Source organism: Sinocyclocheilus anshuiensis, unplaced genomic scaffold (genome assembly GCF_001515605.1).
Source record: "Sinocyclocheilus anshuiensis isolate Anshui unplaced genomic scaffold, SAMN03320099.WGS_v1.1 scaffold326, whole genome shotgun sequence".
NCBI classification, from domain to species: domain Eukaryota; kingdom Metazoa; phylum Chordata; class Actinopteri; order Cypriniformes; family Cyprinidae; genus Sinocyclocheilus; species Sinocyclocheilus anshuiensis.
Window position 1 is genome coordinate 111902 of NW_015546098.1, and position 18428 is coordinate 130329.

At 36.5% G+C, this 18428-nt stretch overlaps 2 protein-coding genes across 5 annotated transcripts in view; one reads left to right on the forward strand and one right to left on the reverse strand.

Annotated features, from left to right (window-relative positions):
• Window positions 1-409: 409 nt before the first annotated feature.
• Window positions 410-5314, forward strand: LOC107700295 (ubiquitin-conjugating enzyme E2 K). Of its 3 annotated transcripts, XM_016501904.1 has the most exons (8): window positions 410-661; window positions 1324-1417; window positions 1526-1584; window positions 2659-2741; window positions 3143-3242; window positions 3326-3454; window positions 3893-3974; window positions 4894-5314. In XM_016501904.1, the coding sequence occupies exons 1-8, from the start codon at window positions 599-601 to the stop codon at window positions 5067-5069; spliced, it is 786 nt and encodes a 261-aa protein (XP_016357390.1). In that variant the 5' UTR covers window positions 410-598; the 3' UTR covers window positions 5070-5314. The 3 variants fall into 3 exon arrangements, with proteins under 3 accessions (XP_016357390.1, XP_016357391.1, XP_016357392.1); XM_016501905.1 differs by lacking the exon at window positions 3893-3974 and having other exon boundaries at window positions 413-661; window positions 4894-5048; XM_016501906.1 differs by lacking the exons at window positions 2659-2741; window positions 3893-3974 and adding an exon at window positions 2918-3000 and having other exon boundaries at window positions 413-661; window positions 4894-5048.
• Window positions 5315-7077: 1763 nt separating this feature from the next.
• Window positions 7078-18428, reverse strand: part of LOC107700294 (sister chromatid cohesion protein PDS5 homolog A-like) — a 33419-nt gene continuing 22068 nt past the window's right edge. The window contains exons 26-32 of one of the 2 annotated variants that reach the window (XM_016501903.1): window positions 14295-14427; window positions 13483-13602; window positions 13332-13400; window positions 12370-12518; window positions 12124-12208; window positions 10782-11119; window positions 7078-7995 (exon numbers count right to left, since the gene is read on the reverse strand). In XM_016501903.1, coding sequence (XP_016357389.1) covers window positions 7992-7995; window positions 10782-11119; window positions 12124-12208; window positions 12370-12518; window positions 13332-13400; window positions 13483-13602; window positions 14295-14427 — 898 coding nt within the window. In that variant the 3' untranslated portion in view covers window positions 7078-7991. Of the gene's footprint in view, window positions 7996-10781; window positions 11120-12123; window positions 12209-12369; window positions 12522-13331; window positions 13401-13482; window positions 13603-14294; window positions 14428-18428 lie in introns of both variants that reach the window. The other variant, XM_016501902.1, reaches the window with a different exon arrangement.

Consider the following 18428-nt stretch of genomic DNA (forward strand, 5'->3'; position numbering starts at 1 on the left):
GAGTCTTTGCAACTTTACAGATCTTCTTTATGCACCAAGAGCTTGTAACACTCCAAAGAGAAAAGAAAAATTTTAATCGCATCATATGACCCCTTTAAAGGACTTTTTTTTTTTCTTAACACAAATTTTGACTGATACGTCACTGATCCATGTAAAAGAATAAAAAAAAAAAAAAAAAAAAAAAAAAAAACAATTAATTTATAGCCTATTAATTGTCACATTTCATATTATTTGCATGTAGACTATACATTCATTCAATAGTCCTATATGATTTACTATTGACTTGTTAATTACAAATGAAATACCATCTTAGCAAAATCAGTGCAGGGCTGGATGCACACTTAGTCAGATGTGAGTTGGTCGTGTCACGTGGGAGAGATACATATGTATCAGAAGCACGATATCACGTGACAGCACCACGCCATACTAGATACTAGATCTGCACGCGCTCTGGATCTGATCTTCAGCAGAGAGACAAGCGCAGGGCTCGAGTGTCCCAGACTCACCTTGTGTTTGCCAGTGTTTACACTGGAGCTCCGCGAACTGTTGTAGGAGAGAAACCGCGGAAGAGAGAGAGAGAGAGAGAGAGAGATCAGCCATGGCAAATATCGCTGTGCAGAGGATCAAGCGAGAGTTCAAAGAAGTGCTGAAAAGCGAAGAGGTTTGCAAAACGTTACTTTGCTGTGTTTTTGTGCCCGTCGAGAGCAAACAAGAGGACTTATGAGACAAACATCCAGAAGCCGATCAGCTAGCTTAGCCCGCTAAGCTAATGTTAGCACGAGCTGTCATATGATGGCCTGTAGACGGAAGTCATACATCTGACAAATGTGCTTTCTTTAATGTTTTGAGACGAAATCCTTGACCGAAATGTGAAAACCATTTAAGATTTTTGACTTGCACTCGCCGTTCTTTAGCCGGGAAGCTAACTTGCTATTTGACATAGCTAGCTTCACTAGCGCTTCTTTATTGTGTTGTTATAATATTAGCACTCGTGTTTGTCGCCTATTAACGTATGTTTCTTTTTTAAACAGTGGTGTACCTGTCGTGTTTGATGTGTTAGTGTCAGTTAAAGTAGGCTGTTTAAGTAGTTTTCAGTAGTGTGGATGTTTCAAAACCTATTGAGCTGCCTACCTAGACATGTTCAGCACCTTTCATGCTGTCTACCTATAGGCTGCTCATTGTCTCACGATTTAACTGGTCACTTCTTTGTTCTGGGCAGCTGAAGAAACCACAACGTTTCTTGCTTTTGTCCTGATCCCAGTTATATCACATGCATAAAAGCTAACTGGGCTAATAATCTCCCCCCCACCTGTTTTATAACAGACAAGTAAAAATCAAATAAAAGTAGATCTGGTGGATGAAAACTTCACAGAGTTAAAGGGAGAAATAGCAGGACCACCAGACACGCCGTATGAAGGTAGTGAGGATATTTTCATCAGTATTCTCTATTGTTGACATAATGTTTGCTAATGCATGAATGCTGTGGTTTAGATTGTGATTCACAAGCTTTTTTTATCCCCCACAGGCGGCAGATACCAGCTAGAAATCAAGATTCCCGAGACGTATCCTTTTAACCCACCCAAGGTAACCCGTTTTTAGTGTTTGATGTTTTATTATTATTATTATCAGTTCTCGTGGTTAATATTTAAAGTCAAATGAACCTGGGGTGCGTTCCCCAAAAGCATCATTAGCTACCTATGGTCATAAGTTCCCTTGAACTCTATTCATAACCATAGAAACGCACCTCTGATGTATTTCTAAATAAAACAGGATTTTCAATAAGAAAGCTTGATTAATGGCTATCATGAGTTGTTAATAGTGGCTCTTGCTTAGAGTAATGCAACCAGTTGCTCAAAGAGGCACAACCATGTTAAGTAAACCTCAAGAACTTACACTTACTAAATTGTCAGTGTGTTCTTATGCACCATTTGAAAGTTGTAGAGAATTGAAAAATGAACATTTTTTTCATTTTTGTGGAAACTGCAATACATTCTTTTTCAGGATTCTCTGATGAATAATACGTTTAAAATAACAGCATAGAAATTTCTGTAACAATGTAAATGTGACCCTGGACCACAAAACCAGTCATAAGGGTAAATTTTTTGAAATTGAGATTTATACATCATATGAAATCTGAATAAATAATCTTTCCATTGATGTATGGTTTGTTAGGATAGGACAATATTTGGCTGAGATACAACTATTTGAAAATCTGGAATCTGAGGGTGCAAAAAAATCAAAATATTGAGAAAATCATCTTTAAAGTTGTCCAAATGAAGTTCTTAGCAATGCATATTACTAATCAAAAATTAAGTTTTGATATATTTACGGTAGGAGATTTACAAAATATCTTCATGGAACATGATCTTTACTTAATATCCTAATGATTTTTGGCATAAAAGAAACATCAATAATTTTGACCCATACAATGTATTGTTGGCTATTGCTACAAATATACCCCAGCGACTTAAGACTGCTTTTGTGCTCTAGGGTCACATATTTGTTTCATACAAGAGTTTAATTTCATTTTAATTAAACTCTCCCCAACTCCCCCTCAATTCAAGCTCTGTGTGCGCTGATAAATCATGTGCAATAAAGCAAATACGATCAATTATGATTTAATGTTGACTTGATTTGAAAGATCAAAATCTTTTTCAGGTGCGGTTTATTACTAAGATCTGGCATCCCAATATAAGTTCAGTTACCGGGGCGATATGTTTGGACATTTTAAAAGACCAGTGGGCTCCAGGGTCACATATTTGTTTCATACAAGAGTTTAATTTAATTTTAATTAAACTCTCCCCAACTCCCCCTCAATTCAAGCTCTATGTGCGCTAATAAATCATGTGCAATAAAGCAAATACGATCAATTATGATTTAATGTTGACTTGATTTGAAAGATCAAAATCTTTTTCAGGTGCGGTTTATTACTAAGATCTGGCATCCCAATATAAGTTCAGTTACCGGGGCGATATGTTTGGACATTTTAAAAGACCAGTGGTGAGTGCTGATAATTAACGAGCATGACAAGTGTAGTCTGTTGTCATCAAGCAAAGAACGCATTTCTTTGGCCATATGCTGTTCTTGTATGTGTTCCCTTTCTTAATTTCCTCCTTATTCCATCTTCACCTCCTGTGCACAGGGCCGCTGCTATGACTCTGCGAACAGTTCTGCTCTCACTACAGGCTCTTTTAGCTGCAGCAGAGCCAGATGATCCTCAAGATGCTGTGGTAGCCAATCAGGTACACGCTTCTGTCTGAATGAGAACATGCCAGAAACAAAGCATCGCCACACTTTCAGTCACTGTTGTTGTTGTTCTTTGCAGTACAAGCAGAATCCAGAAATGTTCAAACAAACCGCTCGTCTCTGGTCTCACGTTTACGCTGGTGCACCCGTGTCCAGTCCTGAGTACACGCGCAAAATAGACAAACTCTGTGCTATGGGCTTTGACAAAGTAAGTAGTGAAAGTGGACGGCTGATCGTATGGTTAAAAATCCAGATGCAGGGGTTGGCAACCTTAGGGACGCCTTCAGCACATTACCTGAACACTGTGAGGTGTTAAGCTTGTCGTATGTGATCCTTAATGTTCTGTACAATGACGGTGGCTTGTGAATAGCAAATGTTATCAGCCACTTTTGTTTTTTCAATTCAAATGCATGAAATCTATTCAATAGCTGTAATATCAATGCATTGTCATGCCATTAAAAACAACTCAAAAACAAGAAATTCTAAACTGTTGAAAATGTAGGGCGTGAACTTGGTTCAGATCTGAAAGCGAGCTTGCATTCGGTTTTCTTTTGTCTGTTTTCAAATGACTCTAAAATCTAAATCAATTGATACTTTAGTCATTTTGTGTCTTTTTTGTTTACAAACCAACACATTTTTGTTTAAGGGTAATCAGATGTCGTACAGGTCGCCTGCCACTGTGGCAAAATTACCAGCCACTTCCCAAAAGCAACAGCATTTGACTGATGGTGGGTGTTCATTTTTCACCCTGGTGCAAGATGCATTTTTAGGTCATCACCACATGACATCAAAGTTGTAAACTAGTACACCTATTATACATTACAAAAAATCAAATAAAAATGACACTTCATGTCAAAAAGGTTGCCGACCCTTAGACTAGTGTCCGTAAGACAGTCATTTACTCACTCATGTATTACACAATGAAATGGAAACCATATATTTAGGTAAATGTTTTCACATTGTTATTCACATTAGAAAATACGCGACAGTTCAGAAGTTTGGGGTTGGTAAGATGTTCGTAAAAGAAGTCTCTTCTACTCACCGAGGCTGCATTTTTTTCATCAAAAATAGTTAAAACGGTAATAGTGAAAAATTATTACAATTTAAAATAACTTAAATTTTCAGTTGCAGCCTTCATGATCTTTTAGATATCATTCTAATATGCTGATCTGCTGCTCAAATAACTTGTCTCGGTATTGAAAACTATTTTTGTGGGAACTTCAGGATTCTTTCATGAATAGGAATTAAAATGAACAGCGTTTGTTTGATATAAAAATCCTTTGTAACATAATCGATGCATTTACAGTCAATTTAATGCATCATTGCAGAATTAAAATGTATTTGTTCCTTGAAAAAGAAAAAAAAAAAGACTGACCCCAAACCTTTGAACGGTAGTACATGTCGACAGAAAATATGCAAAATACTATTTTGTAGGCACTATTGGAAAGAGTGAAATTTGGCGTTTATTATTTGATGCAGTTTAGTTGATTTGTGGAGTAGAACTTTGTGCTGATTAACGCTGTATTGAATGAGCAAAAGACGGCTGTTATTCAACAGTTTTCAGTGTGATATTGTTCAGTGAACTGTTCGTGTCATCTTTACTGTTGTTTAGAAATGTTCCATTCTGTCTTTGTCTCTCTCTCACAGAATGCAGTAATAGTAGCCTTGTCCTCAAAATCATGGGACGTGGAGACAGCGACAGAGCTGCTACTAAGCAACTGATCATCCAGTTCTCTTTATCAGGCCATGCTTTCCTCAAACCCTCCTGCTTCATGACCCATCGCTCCCACACATGCATCACCCGTCTCGGTTTGTGTTCATAATGAATGTTTGAGGAAGAGGCAGCACTGAATCATCTTCTGTCTGTCTTAGCAAATCTTCACGTCCCCCGTCTTGTCTTTTTTCCCCCATCATTTTCACTTACATTTTTTTTTTTTTGCCTTGCTAGAATAATTTTCCCTCTTAAATTTAGGCTGTCACTTACTTTTTAAAGAAACCCAACAAAGACGACGCCTCTATCATTTCATGCTAAAAAACAAAACAAAACACCTGCGTCTGTGAAACAATGTCAGTATATGTGAGTAGAACTTTGTGCTGATTAACGCTGTATTGAATGAGCAAAAGACGGCTGTTATTCAAGTTTTCAGTGTGATATTGTTCAGTGAACTGTTCGTGTCATCTTTACTGTTGTTTAGAAATGTTCCATTCTGTCTTTGTCTCTCTCTCACAGAATGCAGTAATAGTAGCCTTGTCCTCAAAATCATGGGACGTGGAGACAGCGACAGAGCTGCTACTAAGCAACTGATCATCCAGTTCTCTTTATCAGGCCATGCTTTCCTCAAACCCTCCTGCTTCATGACCCATCGCTCCCACACATGCATCACCCGTCTCGGTTTGTGTTCAGAATGAATGTTTGGGGAAGAGGCAGCACTGAATCATCTTCTGTCTGTCTTAGCAAATCTTCACGTCCCCCGTCTTGTCTTTTTTCCCCCATCATTTTCACTTACATTTTTTTTTTTTTGCCTTGCTAGAATAATTTTCCCTCTTAAATTTAGGCTGTCACTTACTTTTTAAAGAAACCCAACAAAGACGACGCCTCTATCATTTCATGCTAAAAAACAAAACAAAACACCTGCGTCTGTGAAACAATGTCAGTATATGTAAATTAGTATATTTAAGGTTGTGTACATTTAAAAAGCAAAATAGCAGGAATGTTATTTTTTTCTGTACACCATAAAAATACGTTTTGGGATGTATATTTGAATGGGATATTTAGCATATAAAAACAAAAATCTGAGATTAATAATACCCCCTTCTATTTGATGCTCTCTTACAATGAACAAATATGTTTTTATTTGCTCATTTGATTATTTTAAGGTTTCTTTCGGCTTTCCTTTGCACTAATCTGTCTGTGTAGTAGTTGATATGGCCAGATGACATGGTGTTATGTTGTGAGCGCAGACACAGTTTCAAACTTACTGGGTGAAGTGCTATATATATATTTTTTTTAACAAAAGGAAGATTGCCGTTTCTCACTTTTCCCTCTTTTTGAAAAGTGGGACGGTGTGGGATTGATGGTCACAAACCCTTTCTTTTTCTTTTCAAGGCAGCTGTAAGGTTTGCAACTTGATAATGGACCGATACACCTCGAGTTGCCTCATCTTTTTGTTTTTTGAAGAATGTATTGTATGAAACCACTTGCATTTAAGTGTAAACATTTTGTACATTTACAGATGAGAAAGTGAAGACATGAGAGTCTCTGTTCTCTTATAACGATTGGCTTTTTTGTGGAACAATCAATACGGTTCAGTTTGGCATTGGTGCAGAAGTTTAAAAGGGTCTCCGAGTGTGAGGTGGGCTGCGTTTCTTATCATACCAAAATTGTATTCAGATTTCCATTCACAGGATACAGATATAAATACGTATTTCCCACATAACCAATGTTGGAAGCATGAATCAAACAGAGTTTTTTTAGTCTACAACGATGCTTCAGAGCAAACAGGCCCAGCACGAGTACTGCCACACAATGCTTTGTGAGCCTGTTTTTACCTAGTGTTCTCTTCTTTTCTTACATGGGTGAATTGTTAAAAGTGTCTATTCTCCCTTTGCTAGCATTCCCATATAGAATCGGTTTTCAAAATGCCCTCACGTTCACAGCTAGTTGCTTTCGAACACCACCTTCCTCGTGTACATACAGCCAAGTTTTTTGGGGGGATAAAGTACTGTTCATCTCTAGAATGCACCATCGATGGCTGGATTTATATTTTGTATGAAAATCAAAAATGAAACAAAAAACAAGAAGTCTGTCTTCCTGTAGTGATCACCTTGTTCAATATATTGCACGAAGAAGTGAATTAAAGGACAAAAACTTCTGTCAAAGGAGAAATGCAGGTCACGGGCTCTGGCTTTAGTCACTTTAAGCTTCTTTACAAAACACAAAAGAAAAAAACCTACTCGAGCCGTACAAGCATGGTTATTTATTGTGAAACTCATTCTTTTGAATTAAAAAAAGTGAAAAATGTAAACTTGTGTTATCCGTGAATCTCTGTTCTGCCGCTGGTGTTATGATGTTAATGATGTTAATCACTTGGGGAAAAAAATGAAATCGAACAGCTTTTTCTATTTAAATGTGAAGCAATTTGAACATTTATAACTCAATGTTTCTCAATATAAAAAACTGATCCTAACACAAATTCCACGTAGCAAATACAGGGAGTCCCTTGTAAAAGTGTGAGGAACTCATGCTCATCCACTCAACAGAATAAATAGAATTACTAATCATAGAGTCTTGTAGTCTTGGCACTTTATAGAGTTAAACTAATTGAATACAGGACATGAGCCTCAATGAATCCTTGCAACCAAAGAAATCTGAGGACAATATTTCAATTTAATAAAGGATTAAAAGAAGAGAGGGAGTTAAAACAGTAAAAAAATCTTTCCAGGTATTTAATAAGCAACCTAAGGGTAGATTAAAACAGATTTTTTTACTTTCAAATGTTTGTTTTTAAAAATGGCTTTCGGACAGAAAGGCAACGAGAACAATTTCAACACAAAAGAAAAAACGAATGAAGAGAAACAGGTCTGTGTTTCTACATACAAGTTTGAACATCTGAATCTAAAGAATCCTCGTTTGTCTTGAGGTGTGAGCTAATGACAGTTCAGGTTCATGAAGAGCGTTTGATGTGGAAGTGGATGCGTCTCAATCCTTTACTGCCTGACCGTCCTCGTCTTCACGCACCGACGCTTTACCTGAAACCAGAAGACAATATATAAATCAATCAATCTACATTATAGAGAGTGAGACCAGGTCTGGTGGAATTCTGCAGTAAATTATTCTCGAGAAAAATGTGGAAAGATCAAACACGACACCTTGAAAAAAAAAAATAATAAAATCGTTAGTTTTTAACCTAAATGTCATTCCAAACCAGTGTACCATTTTTATTTTTACATTTGACAATTTTTTTCTGTGAAGCATAAAAGGTGAAATTGAGAAAAAATGGGGTCAGTAGGATTCAAATAAATTAAGCAAATATCAGCAACAGCAAGGATGCAATAAATAGATCAAAAGTGACAAGAACAAAAGATTTCCATTTCAATTGTATCATGGTTTATTATTAAAATGTTTTAATCAGCACAACCAGTGACAAATGTTTTTTGAGCACTGAATCATTCTAGAATGATTTCTGAAGGATCATGTGACACTGAAGACTGGTGAAAACTCAGCTTGGCCATCACAGGAATAAATTACATTTTAAAACATTAAAATAGAATACAGTTCCTATAAATCGTAAAAGGGCCGTCAATCAATTACAATTTTTAATCTTATTATCTAATTTTATTGCTCTCGCTGCTCGTATGACATTAACTACATCATTTGATATAAATATGAGACAAAAACTCATACGGGCATTTTTTGCCCCAATATCTTGAATTTTAGGGGCATTTATGGACTACATTTGTTGACCCTGCAACAGTCAACTGTTTGAAATGTAAGATGACAGACATGTCTGGGGCAGAGCCAGTGCGTTAAAATATTTTAATTAATTAAGTTAACGTGTTAAATTGACAGCCCTAAAAAAAAATCAAAATATTCCTATTTTTCTGTATTTTTGATTTTTACTTTAACTCATACTGAGCATGAGACTCTTAAAACATTTTTTAAAAATCTTACTGACCCCAATTTTTTCTATACAAAATATGTGTCGAGCTTCTTAAAGAATTCTAAAACAACCACCATAAAATTAGTGCAAAAACTATATTTCAAGCCTACTCAGGTCGCTGGATAGCTTTGTGTGAGGAACAGACTGAAGTCAGTGATTCACTGATAAATCACCATATTATTATCAGTGGGTAACGACATGTTTTAGTCTGTTCCTGACAGAAAGCTATCGCATGACATCAGAAGAATATAAAACACAAGTCGAATGGACTATTTTCATGTTGCCGATGTTGTGGAAAACAAGCATATACATTCTTCAAAGTTTCTCCTAGTATTCCATGAAAAACAACAACACAGTTTGGAAGAACATTAAGGTTAAGTGAGTGATTTTCATTTTCAGGTGAACTGTTCCTTTAAGCTAAAAGCTACAACAAATGTTAACTGCTTTAGAGCTGAAGGATACAGCATGAGCTCGCTCTCTCTCAGACACTGCTCTGCTGCATGGGTGGATTCTCTCTGTTTGGGACCTGCTGCACCCCTGAGCCACCTATCAAGGGCTTCTTCTACCTGCTGCTCCCGTAGCTGTGTGAGCCAGAGTACATACTCTGGGCTGGACTCGACTTCTCTGTCTCCCCTTCACTTCCATATGTCTTCCGAGACGCCTGCTGATCTCGCTGTGCTACCCTCACTGATCTTGGACGACAGAAACACCTGCCTCAACTTCACATAAAAGACTTCAATAACAGCTCAAGACGACAAAGTTACGGCCTGTTCACACCGATGCTGGTATGTGGTGTACAAGGTTCTATCAAAAATGATTCCCATTGAGGCAAATTAAATGCAAATGTGAGTCATTCTCTAAAAAAGATTTGCATGCAATAAATGTGAAACGCACTCTGGCCGTTGATGTGCTCAATGAAAAAATAGTTTGACAAAGATGGGTGTGTTTATCATTTACTGGGCCACAAGCAAAATCCATGCAAATTCACATATAATAAAAATGCAATAAATGTCACTCTCCTTGAACGGCAAAAAATAGCAGGATACAGTTATACACCACCGTGTCAAATTCAGGGTCGGTCTCTTCTGCTCACCAAGACTGCATTTATTTAATCAAAAATACAGTAAAAACTGTTAATTGCGGTTTTCTATTTTCATGCATTTTAGAAATATTTCTTTCTATTTAAGAAACATTTAGTGTTCACAATCAAAGTTGTACTGCTTTTTAGTATTAAAGTAGTAAATTGCATTACATTTTTTCAGGAGTCTTTGATTAAAGTTCAAAAGAACAGCATTCATTTGAAACCAAATTTTCATTAGAATTTTTATAGAAATGCAAAAGTCTGTAATGTAATGCATACTTGCTGAATAAAAGCACTAATTTCTTAAAAAAAAAAAACTTTTACTGACCCCAAACTTTTGAATGGCAGTGTATAACAAAGTATAATGAAAATTATAGTGTCCTGTGAGTAACAGGCTGCTAATAATAATAGTTATTTTGTTATATACTAAATATGATAATTATGCTAATAACTATAATTATATACTACTAAATAATCATTCCTCTTAGCATGGCTGGAACGCTGTTTTGACCAGGGCCATTTTATAGCAGCATATCTCTAACTCTATAGTCTATACTCTAAAAAAAAAAAACACCACCCAACAATTGTTATTACAGGTTTTGAGTTCTTTTTAGCATAAGGGAAAACAAATCAGAACTGTAGGTTTTAGAACTGGTGTGAAGGCATTCATTGAAATGCAGTGTCAAATGCAGGCCCTACTAGTAACTTACAGTGACAGATTCATTTCCAATTAAACTACAATTGATTGATATCATACTATGCATACCATACGGGAAAGTCTTGCACTCAGTTACCTTTGCAGGTCAATCTGTCTCTGTGGCGTCGCTCTTTTCGGTTCTGCTTCTTTCTGCTGTTTTGGTGTCTTGACACCGATTGGATCAGCTGAGGCTGTGCTGTCGGGATCCTGAGCAGGTGCTGCTCTCTTCCGGCCTCGTCCGACCCCTCCTCCTGTCGTAGCTCCAGCCTCTTTATCCGGTGTGGCCACGCCTGCAGCGTTTTTCGGGGGTCGACCGCGTCGGGGTTTATTGGCAGGGGGCTGTGACCCTGCCGAGGGGTTTGAAGACATGCTGTTCTCTGTGCCGTCACTTGCAGGAGCAGCACGCTTCTTCCCACTGGGCTGAGCTGTCTCCTCCTAAAAGAGAGCAAAAACACTGAATGGCAGTTTTGAACGTGCAGCATTTTTAGTGTTCACATAGGGCTGGACGATACGGCCAAAAAAATGATCACGATCATTTTTTTCATATCAGTCGATATCGATAATTATCACGATAAATGTCAAATCTTTATTTCTTTCAAGTTTAAAGCCAGATTTTTGCTCCAAAGTGAAAGTTGTAGAAACCAGACCATTAATTTTCCTTAAAATAAATATCTAAATGCAGAAAGTAAGAAATAAATTTTTCTATGTCCTAATGAGTGATGTTGCTTCAAATCAAGAAACAGGTTTGGGTTGCCTGATAATATTAATAATAATATCCCTTTTTTGTCTCTTAGAAATGCATGTTTGATAGTAGCTCGAGTTAGGATGCAGAGGTACATTTTTGTTCATTATCAAAATCAGTAACATCTGTAAAAATTGTAGCAACCTCAGTTTTATGGTTACATTTATTCTGACCAAGGTTTTTTTTTTTTTATTAAGCGTTGGTCTCCCATAGTTGCATACATTTAAATCATGATAGACACAGTTAAAACCACACATATAGCACCTCAATACCATGGTAAAAATATAACTATATGGTAAATGATGGCAATGTGTAGATTGAAAAGCCTTCTGACTGTCTCGTTGCACAGTGTTTCTCCTGTCTTGCTTTAAACTAGTTTAAATCACTGAGTCATTTGTGTTCACCGCTGAATTCAAGCACTGGATCTCACAGCACTGCTTAATGCTCGCGTGACCGAGTAAACACATCTGCTCTAGTGAGTTCGCGCCGCGCAGTTTGAACTTTGATCCGAGTGGATAAACGGTCCGTGTGGTGCGATTCAAATGAGTCGCACTGTTTCGTTCCGCTTTTGGCGGATAAACATTATATTGAACATTTATCAAACTCTTCATATCGCTTTATCTTGGAAAATTATTACGCGATAATTATCGTTATTGAATTATCGCCCTGCCCTATGTTCACATGAGATATATCTGACCTTCTTTACACTTCCTGCTTTTGTGATGACTGGATTCTCTTCGTTCTCCCTCGCCCCTGTCTCTGAGGCCTCAGAACTCACATCCCTTTATGAAAAAAAAAAGGACCAAATTAGGGCTGCAACAATGCTTTATGACAAAACTAAATCCATTATGACGATTACAAAAATAAGTAAATTTGTGTGGAACACTGGATAAAGTCCACATCACAGTGAAAGAAAAGTAAAGAAATTCTGAAAAGCACTAACCTGCTCTTATTTGTCGCAGGTGAGTTGGGTTGGGAGTTGGTGCTTGCATTGCTTCCCGTGTCAGAGGTGGTGGTTTTAATGTACGGTCGGCGAACTGCTACCGTTAAAGGTTTGTTCACTGCCCCCAGCACGCCTGTCTGCTTTGGTGGCTGCTGAAATATATTAATAAGTATGTGTGATGTATATTTCCAACAAAAAAAGATTGATATGTCATCGATTCCTGCGTGCAAAATAACTTCCAACACTTTGACATTGAACACAGTCTCAACTTTTTTTGTGTGCTGAACCTAAAATATACTTATTTGGAGATTATAAAGTCATGTTCTAAACTTTTAATGTCACAAAAAAATTGCAATCACTAATTCTGTAAATTATTACACAACTGTTCAAAGGTTTGGGGTGGGTAAGATTTTTTAAAATGTTTTTGAAAGTCTGCTCACCAAGGCTGCATTTATTTGATCAATAATACAGTAAAGAGTCATATTCTGAATTACATTAAATTAGAAATTATTTTTAATTGTAATATTTTAAAATGTAATTTATTTCTGTGATCAAAGCTGAATTTTCAGCATCATTACTCCAGTCTTTAGTGTCACATGATCCTTCAGAAATCATTCTAATGCTGCTCAAGAAACATTTCTGATTATCAGTGTTATATATATACTGTATATAGCTCTATTCGCATTAAATTGATCAAAAGTGACAGTAAGGGCTTTTATATTGTTATAAAAGATTACAAAGAAATTATGTTCTTACTGACCCTATTTCTTTGTTTTATATATTTAATTTTATTTAAATTATACATTTTTATATTTAATTTGGAACTGGCCTTCTACTACAAACTGTACTATCTTTTAAATTGCAGAAAATATATAGCAGCTAAACTGTACTCATCATTTCTTGAAATTCATCAGGTCATCAGGGTATTATTAACGTAAAGTCGCAGAGGTGACAAAACCTACCTGGATTTTCCCTGTCTGCAGAACTAATTTTGCTTCTGGTGACAGATATTCCTTATCATTGATAAAATCCTGTAGCGAGGGACAGACAGAATGAGTTAGATAGTAAGGTCACATGAAAAGTGTCACTGCGGACAGTCAGAGTGGTTGTTACCTTATCAGGTGGAGTAAAGAAATTGCTAGGCAGCACAGGATCTTTCGGGGAGTCCAGATGACATGAAGTGCTCTTGTTCGCGATCACAAATAATGCCACATCACACACAATGTAAAGTTTCTGTAAACACATGAAAATAGAGTAAAGCACACTGGAATTCACAAATACATAAACAATATGCATAACAGGTTAATGGTGACCAGTGCTGGGTAGTAACTAATCTGGATTGCGTAATCAGTTTCCAAAAATTAAGTACTTGCATTATTACATTTTAAAAAGCTCATAATCAGATTACAGTTACTTTTTTATGGATTACATGATTGCATATTATTCACACAATGGCAGTAAATCATTCATAATTTATTAATTCTCCCTATTTCTTAATTTCTAAAAATCCCTTTGTGTCACACCATTTAGCTTTGACTATATTCACAAATGTCATGTAAATAAATGTGCAAACCATCCTCCTGAATTTGAGGGAAAATAGCTCCTCTCTAGCAATTAGACCATGTTTGAAACAAATAATGATGCAAGTTAATAAACATGGTGATGTATAGCTGTTAAACACTGTCGCCATCATATCATCATATCAAGTGATAAAAATATTTAAAACCTGGCAGACTTTCGGCGTGTAATTTTGTTTTCGCGTTTATTGATGTTAAATAACAAGTGAAAAAAAAAAGTAGTCAGAATACATTACCTAACATGAGTAACCTAGATTATGCTATTAACTACAGTTTTCATCATGTAATCTGTAATCAGTAACAGACTACAATCTGTAAGTAATCTACCCAGCTTTGAAGGAGACAAACCTCGTTTGCCTTTGGGTCGTCTGGGGCCTGAACATCTTTTGTTTGTTTGATGTTCTCTACCATCTTCCTCAGGAACGAGTGACTGTTATTCTCATTCTTTGTCATCAACACCTCGAGCATGAACCACAAGCACCTGGAAAAAAAAAAAATCACCCGAATTAGTTTTCATTTTAAAACATAAGAACCTTGGTGTCTGCGTCAACTCACTCTGAGCAGAAATGAAAAGACAAGGTTCAGTATAGACCATTTCAAAGACGTAAACAATAACAAAGGCGATGGAACGCTACTGCGCATGTCTGGTCCTGAAGCATTTCCGGTAGCGACATTTTTAAATCTCAGATCTGTCAAAACAATCGTGTACTTTTTAAGTCTAGCGAAAACGCAACAGTTGCGGTATTTAAAAAAAAAAATGTAATAAATGGTGATTGTAATTACCCTTTAAATATGACTGAGGCGCAAACTTACAAAGAACATTAAAAGTAGTTTTCCGGATGGCTCTGATTGATGCTGCGTGTGTGTACACGAGAGATGCCGGTAAATGCATATCGCAGTCTAGATGCAATTAACTCCTTAGCGGAAAGGCTGGGATCATTTGTTCGTACAATAGTTGACATCAGTCTTATGTTTGGTTAAACTGAAGCAAGACAAACAGTGTCACTTACGTATAGGGCTGTGCGATTAATCGAAATCGTCATAAAATCGCGATTTGAGCTTGCGCGATTTCTAAATCGCTTTATAGCACGATTTTCTGCACCCCTGACCTCAGTATGCTATCCAAACCAATCAGAATGCAGCACGCCTAAATGGAGCACAAGAACAAAACAGACCGGGCGGGCATACAAACGTAACGCCAGGTTCACACACTCCGTCTGTGGTGCGTATTTTTTCTGCGCCCATGTTAACGGATCAGAGCAGCTCTATGACCAATGCATGGCAATATATGTCTACTCTAGAGACATTTTGTTACACCTTAGTATTTTGCCTTATGTCTGTTCCAGAGACATGTTACAGTTTTTGATAAAGCTCTAATTGGTTTTCTTTTGGAAATATGTTTCAAATTCACATTGAGTGCAATAATGACTGTAAAGCATGTCTGTGTGTGTCAAAATCGTGATTAAAATCGAAATCGCAAAATTGATCGAAGAAATCACTTAATGCACATTTACTGTAAACGCTCATACACATACAGAAGTACTGGTCAAAAGTGTGGGCACCATTACTATTTTTAATGTTTTGAAAGAATTCTCCTATGCTCATCAAGCCTCCTTTAATTGATCAAATATACAGACAAAAACAGTAATATTTTGAATTATTACAATTTTAAAAAATGGTTTACTATTTTATCCCATTTAATCCCACCTGTCACAATAGTGACCGTAAAAAAAGGTTTTCGTTTATAAAGCTTAAAAAAAAACTTACTGACTGATGTTTTAGTGCACTTCCTGCAAATATGGAAAAAATAAATGGTCTCAATTAAATATGTGCAGTGTCACATGGTTAGTGCAAATTGTCACATGATCAAAACAGTTTATTTCTTGTTTGCACCATGAGATGATGATGGCTGCATCAAAGCTCCAAAACGAAAGGCTAGTAAAAGTATGTTAACAAAGATATGACAAAGACTTTTGGTACACATTATCTTTAGGGTGTCTAGTATTAATATATGAATTCACATATATTCAGTTTTGTTGAGTGTGGTCATAGAATGAGTAAACACTTTTCCCCAAAAAAAGCAACAAATAATTATTGATATTTCAAAGGATTACTAATGACACATCATTTGGATATTTTCATGTCTGAGAAAAATTTGGGATTAAACAGGTTAATATGCTTTAAAATGTAATTTATTTCTGTGATCAAAGCTGAATTTTCAGCATCATTACTCCAGTCTTCAGTGTCACATGATCTTCAGAAATCATTATAATATGCTGATTTATTATCAATGTTGGAAACTGTTGTGCTGCTTAATATTTCTGAGATAATTTTAGGATTTTTTTGAAGAATAAAAGAACAGCATTTATTTAAAATAGGAATGTTTTGTAACAACATGCACTACTGTTCAAAAGTTTGGGGTCAGTTGTTTTTTTATATATAATATTAATAAATTTATTCAGCAAGGATGTTAAATTGATTAAAAAAAGTGATAAAGACATACTGTTAGGAAAGATTTCTATATTTTGAAAAACCCTGCCAGGATTCAATCAATCAATCCTGTATAAAGTATCACAGGTTCCAGAAAAAATATTAAGCAGCACAATTGTTTCCAACACTGAAAATAACCAAGTATCAAATCAGCACATTAAAATGATCTCTGAAGGATCATGTGACACTTAAGACTGGAGTAAAGGCTGATGAAAATTCAGCTTTGCATCACAGAAATAAATATAAAGAATATTAAAACAGAAAACCATTATTTTAAATTGTAATAATATTTCACAATATTACTGATTTTGTCTTTTTGATCAAATACATGGAGGCTTGATGAGCATAAGAGACTTCTTTCAAAAACATTAAAAATAGTAATGTGTCCAGACATTTGACCAGTACTGCATATAAACAAAACATCCTCTCGCTTTCAACTGTTTCCAGCAAATTTATTAATATGTGATCAATATCAAAAGCAGCAGGCTGGCCATGAGCAGCTTTACATTGCATTTCATCCTCAGGTTCTCAAACACATCTGGATGTTCATATGGTCACATGTGGTTTGGCACTGCAGGACAACCAGCTGTCCTTCCTGTAGCACTCACTGTCTTAGGTGTCTTACATTACAGATGATGGCTTTCCTAAAGACAAAAGTAGAAAAACAATTATTTAATTGAATGCACAATATTTATAATAATACTATTATTGTTTAATACATCAGTACATTTTGGAATTAACATTAGACAAGCATAATGAGTGATGAAAAATGTTTACCGTTAGCTTTTGTAAAACACTGCAGTTAACCGTTTCACTATTCAACATTCAAGTTTACAGTATACATTTCTATAACGTGTTACTCACTGCATTTATCTGCTGACAAGATAGCTAGACAACTAATGTGAACTCATATTTAATTATAGCCCACATAACGCTTGGCAATAAAACGGAAATAAAAGCGTGGCCTTTTCACTAAACAAGAATCAAACCGCTAGGCGCATATGTAAACTATGACGAAGGCACAATTTTGCATCATACTTGAAGAGTTAACGTAAATAAATTAAAAAAATCAAATGCAAAAAAACAACAACATTTCCTTACCTGAATCGAAATGTGCGCTGTAGATCCATGAGCTGCGAGTTGCTATTCTGCTTCTCGCTTCACTGCTGCAATCCAGGCGCGTTTCTCGGAAATCTAAACCCTTTAATTTCCGATTATTTATAAATTAATGTTAGTTCCAGGCCAGAGGGAGCACCCAACCACCGAGCAACAAGAATCAAATTTAAATTTTGACATTTTAAACAGCAGGATTAAATAAATTATCGTAATCCCACTGTGCATCAAGCACCTGCCGCCATTGTTTTGAATGCGCTCAAACACTACCCGGAAACGTCCAAGGAACAAAGACATCACTTCCTTAAACCGCCGAATATCCGTTGAAATGGTCTATTAACATTTGAAAGTATTGGTCAGATCATTAGTGTGAAGTTGTCTCTGTGTAGAAGGGAAACGCAATGCAAGTGCATGCAAAAAGTGTGTGAACGTGTTTAAAGGGGTCCTATTGTGCTCTTTTACAAAGTCTTGATTTTGTTTTGGGGGTGTACTAGAACAGGCTCTCATACTAGGTTGTTCGAAAAACACATTATTTTTCACATATTTTACATTATTACAACACCTCTCTCCTCAGTCTGGCATGAACGGCTCGAATAGTTCCTGTAGTTCCAAATGAAGGCCCGCCTTCTGAAAAACGAAATGTGCTGTGATTGGTTAGCTGGGCCAGTGTGTGTTGTGATTGGCTCCACTCGGCGCCTGGTCAGGAAATGTCACGCCCCTTACCAGGTTAGCTGGAACAGTGTGTGCTGTGATTGGTTAGCTGGGCCAATGTATGTTGTGATTGGTTAGCTGGGCCAGTGTGTGCTTGTGATTAGTTAGCTGGGCCAGTGTGTGCTGTGATTGGTTAGCTGGGCCAGTGTGTGCTGTGATTGGTTAGCT

Excerpts from the sequence above, each read along its gene's own strand:
- LOC107700295 (XM_016501904.1), top strand. The coding sequence starts at position 599 with ATGGCAAATATCGCTGTGCAGAGGATCAAGCGAGAGTTCAAAGAAGTG. Across the intron at positions 662-1,323 it reads AAGTGCTGAAAAGCGAAGAG|ACAAGTAAAAATCAAATAAA; the intron begins GTTTGCAAAACG and ends GTTTTATAACAG. Across the intron at positions 3,455-3,892 it reads GTGCTATGGGCTTTGACAAA|GGTAATCAGATGTCGTACAG; the intron begins GTAAGTAGTGAA and ends TTTTTGTTTAAG.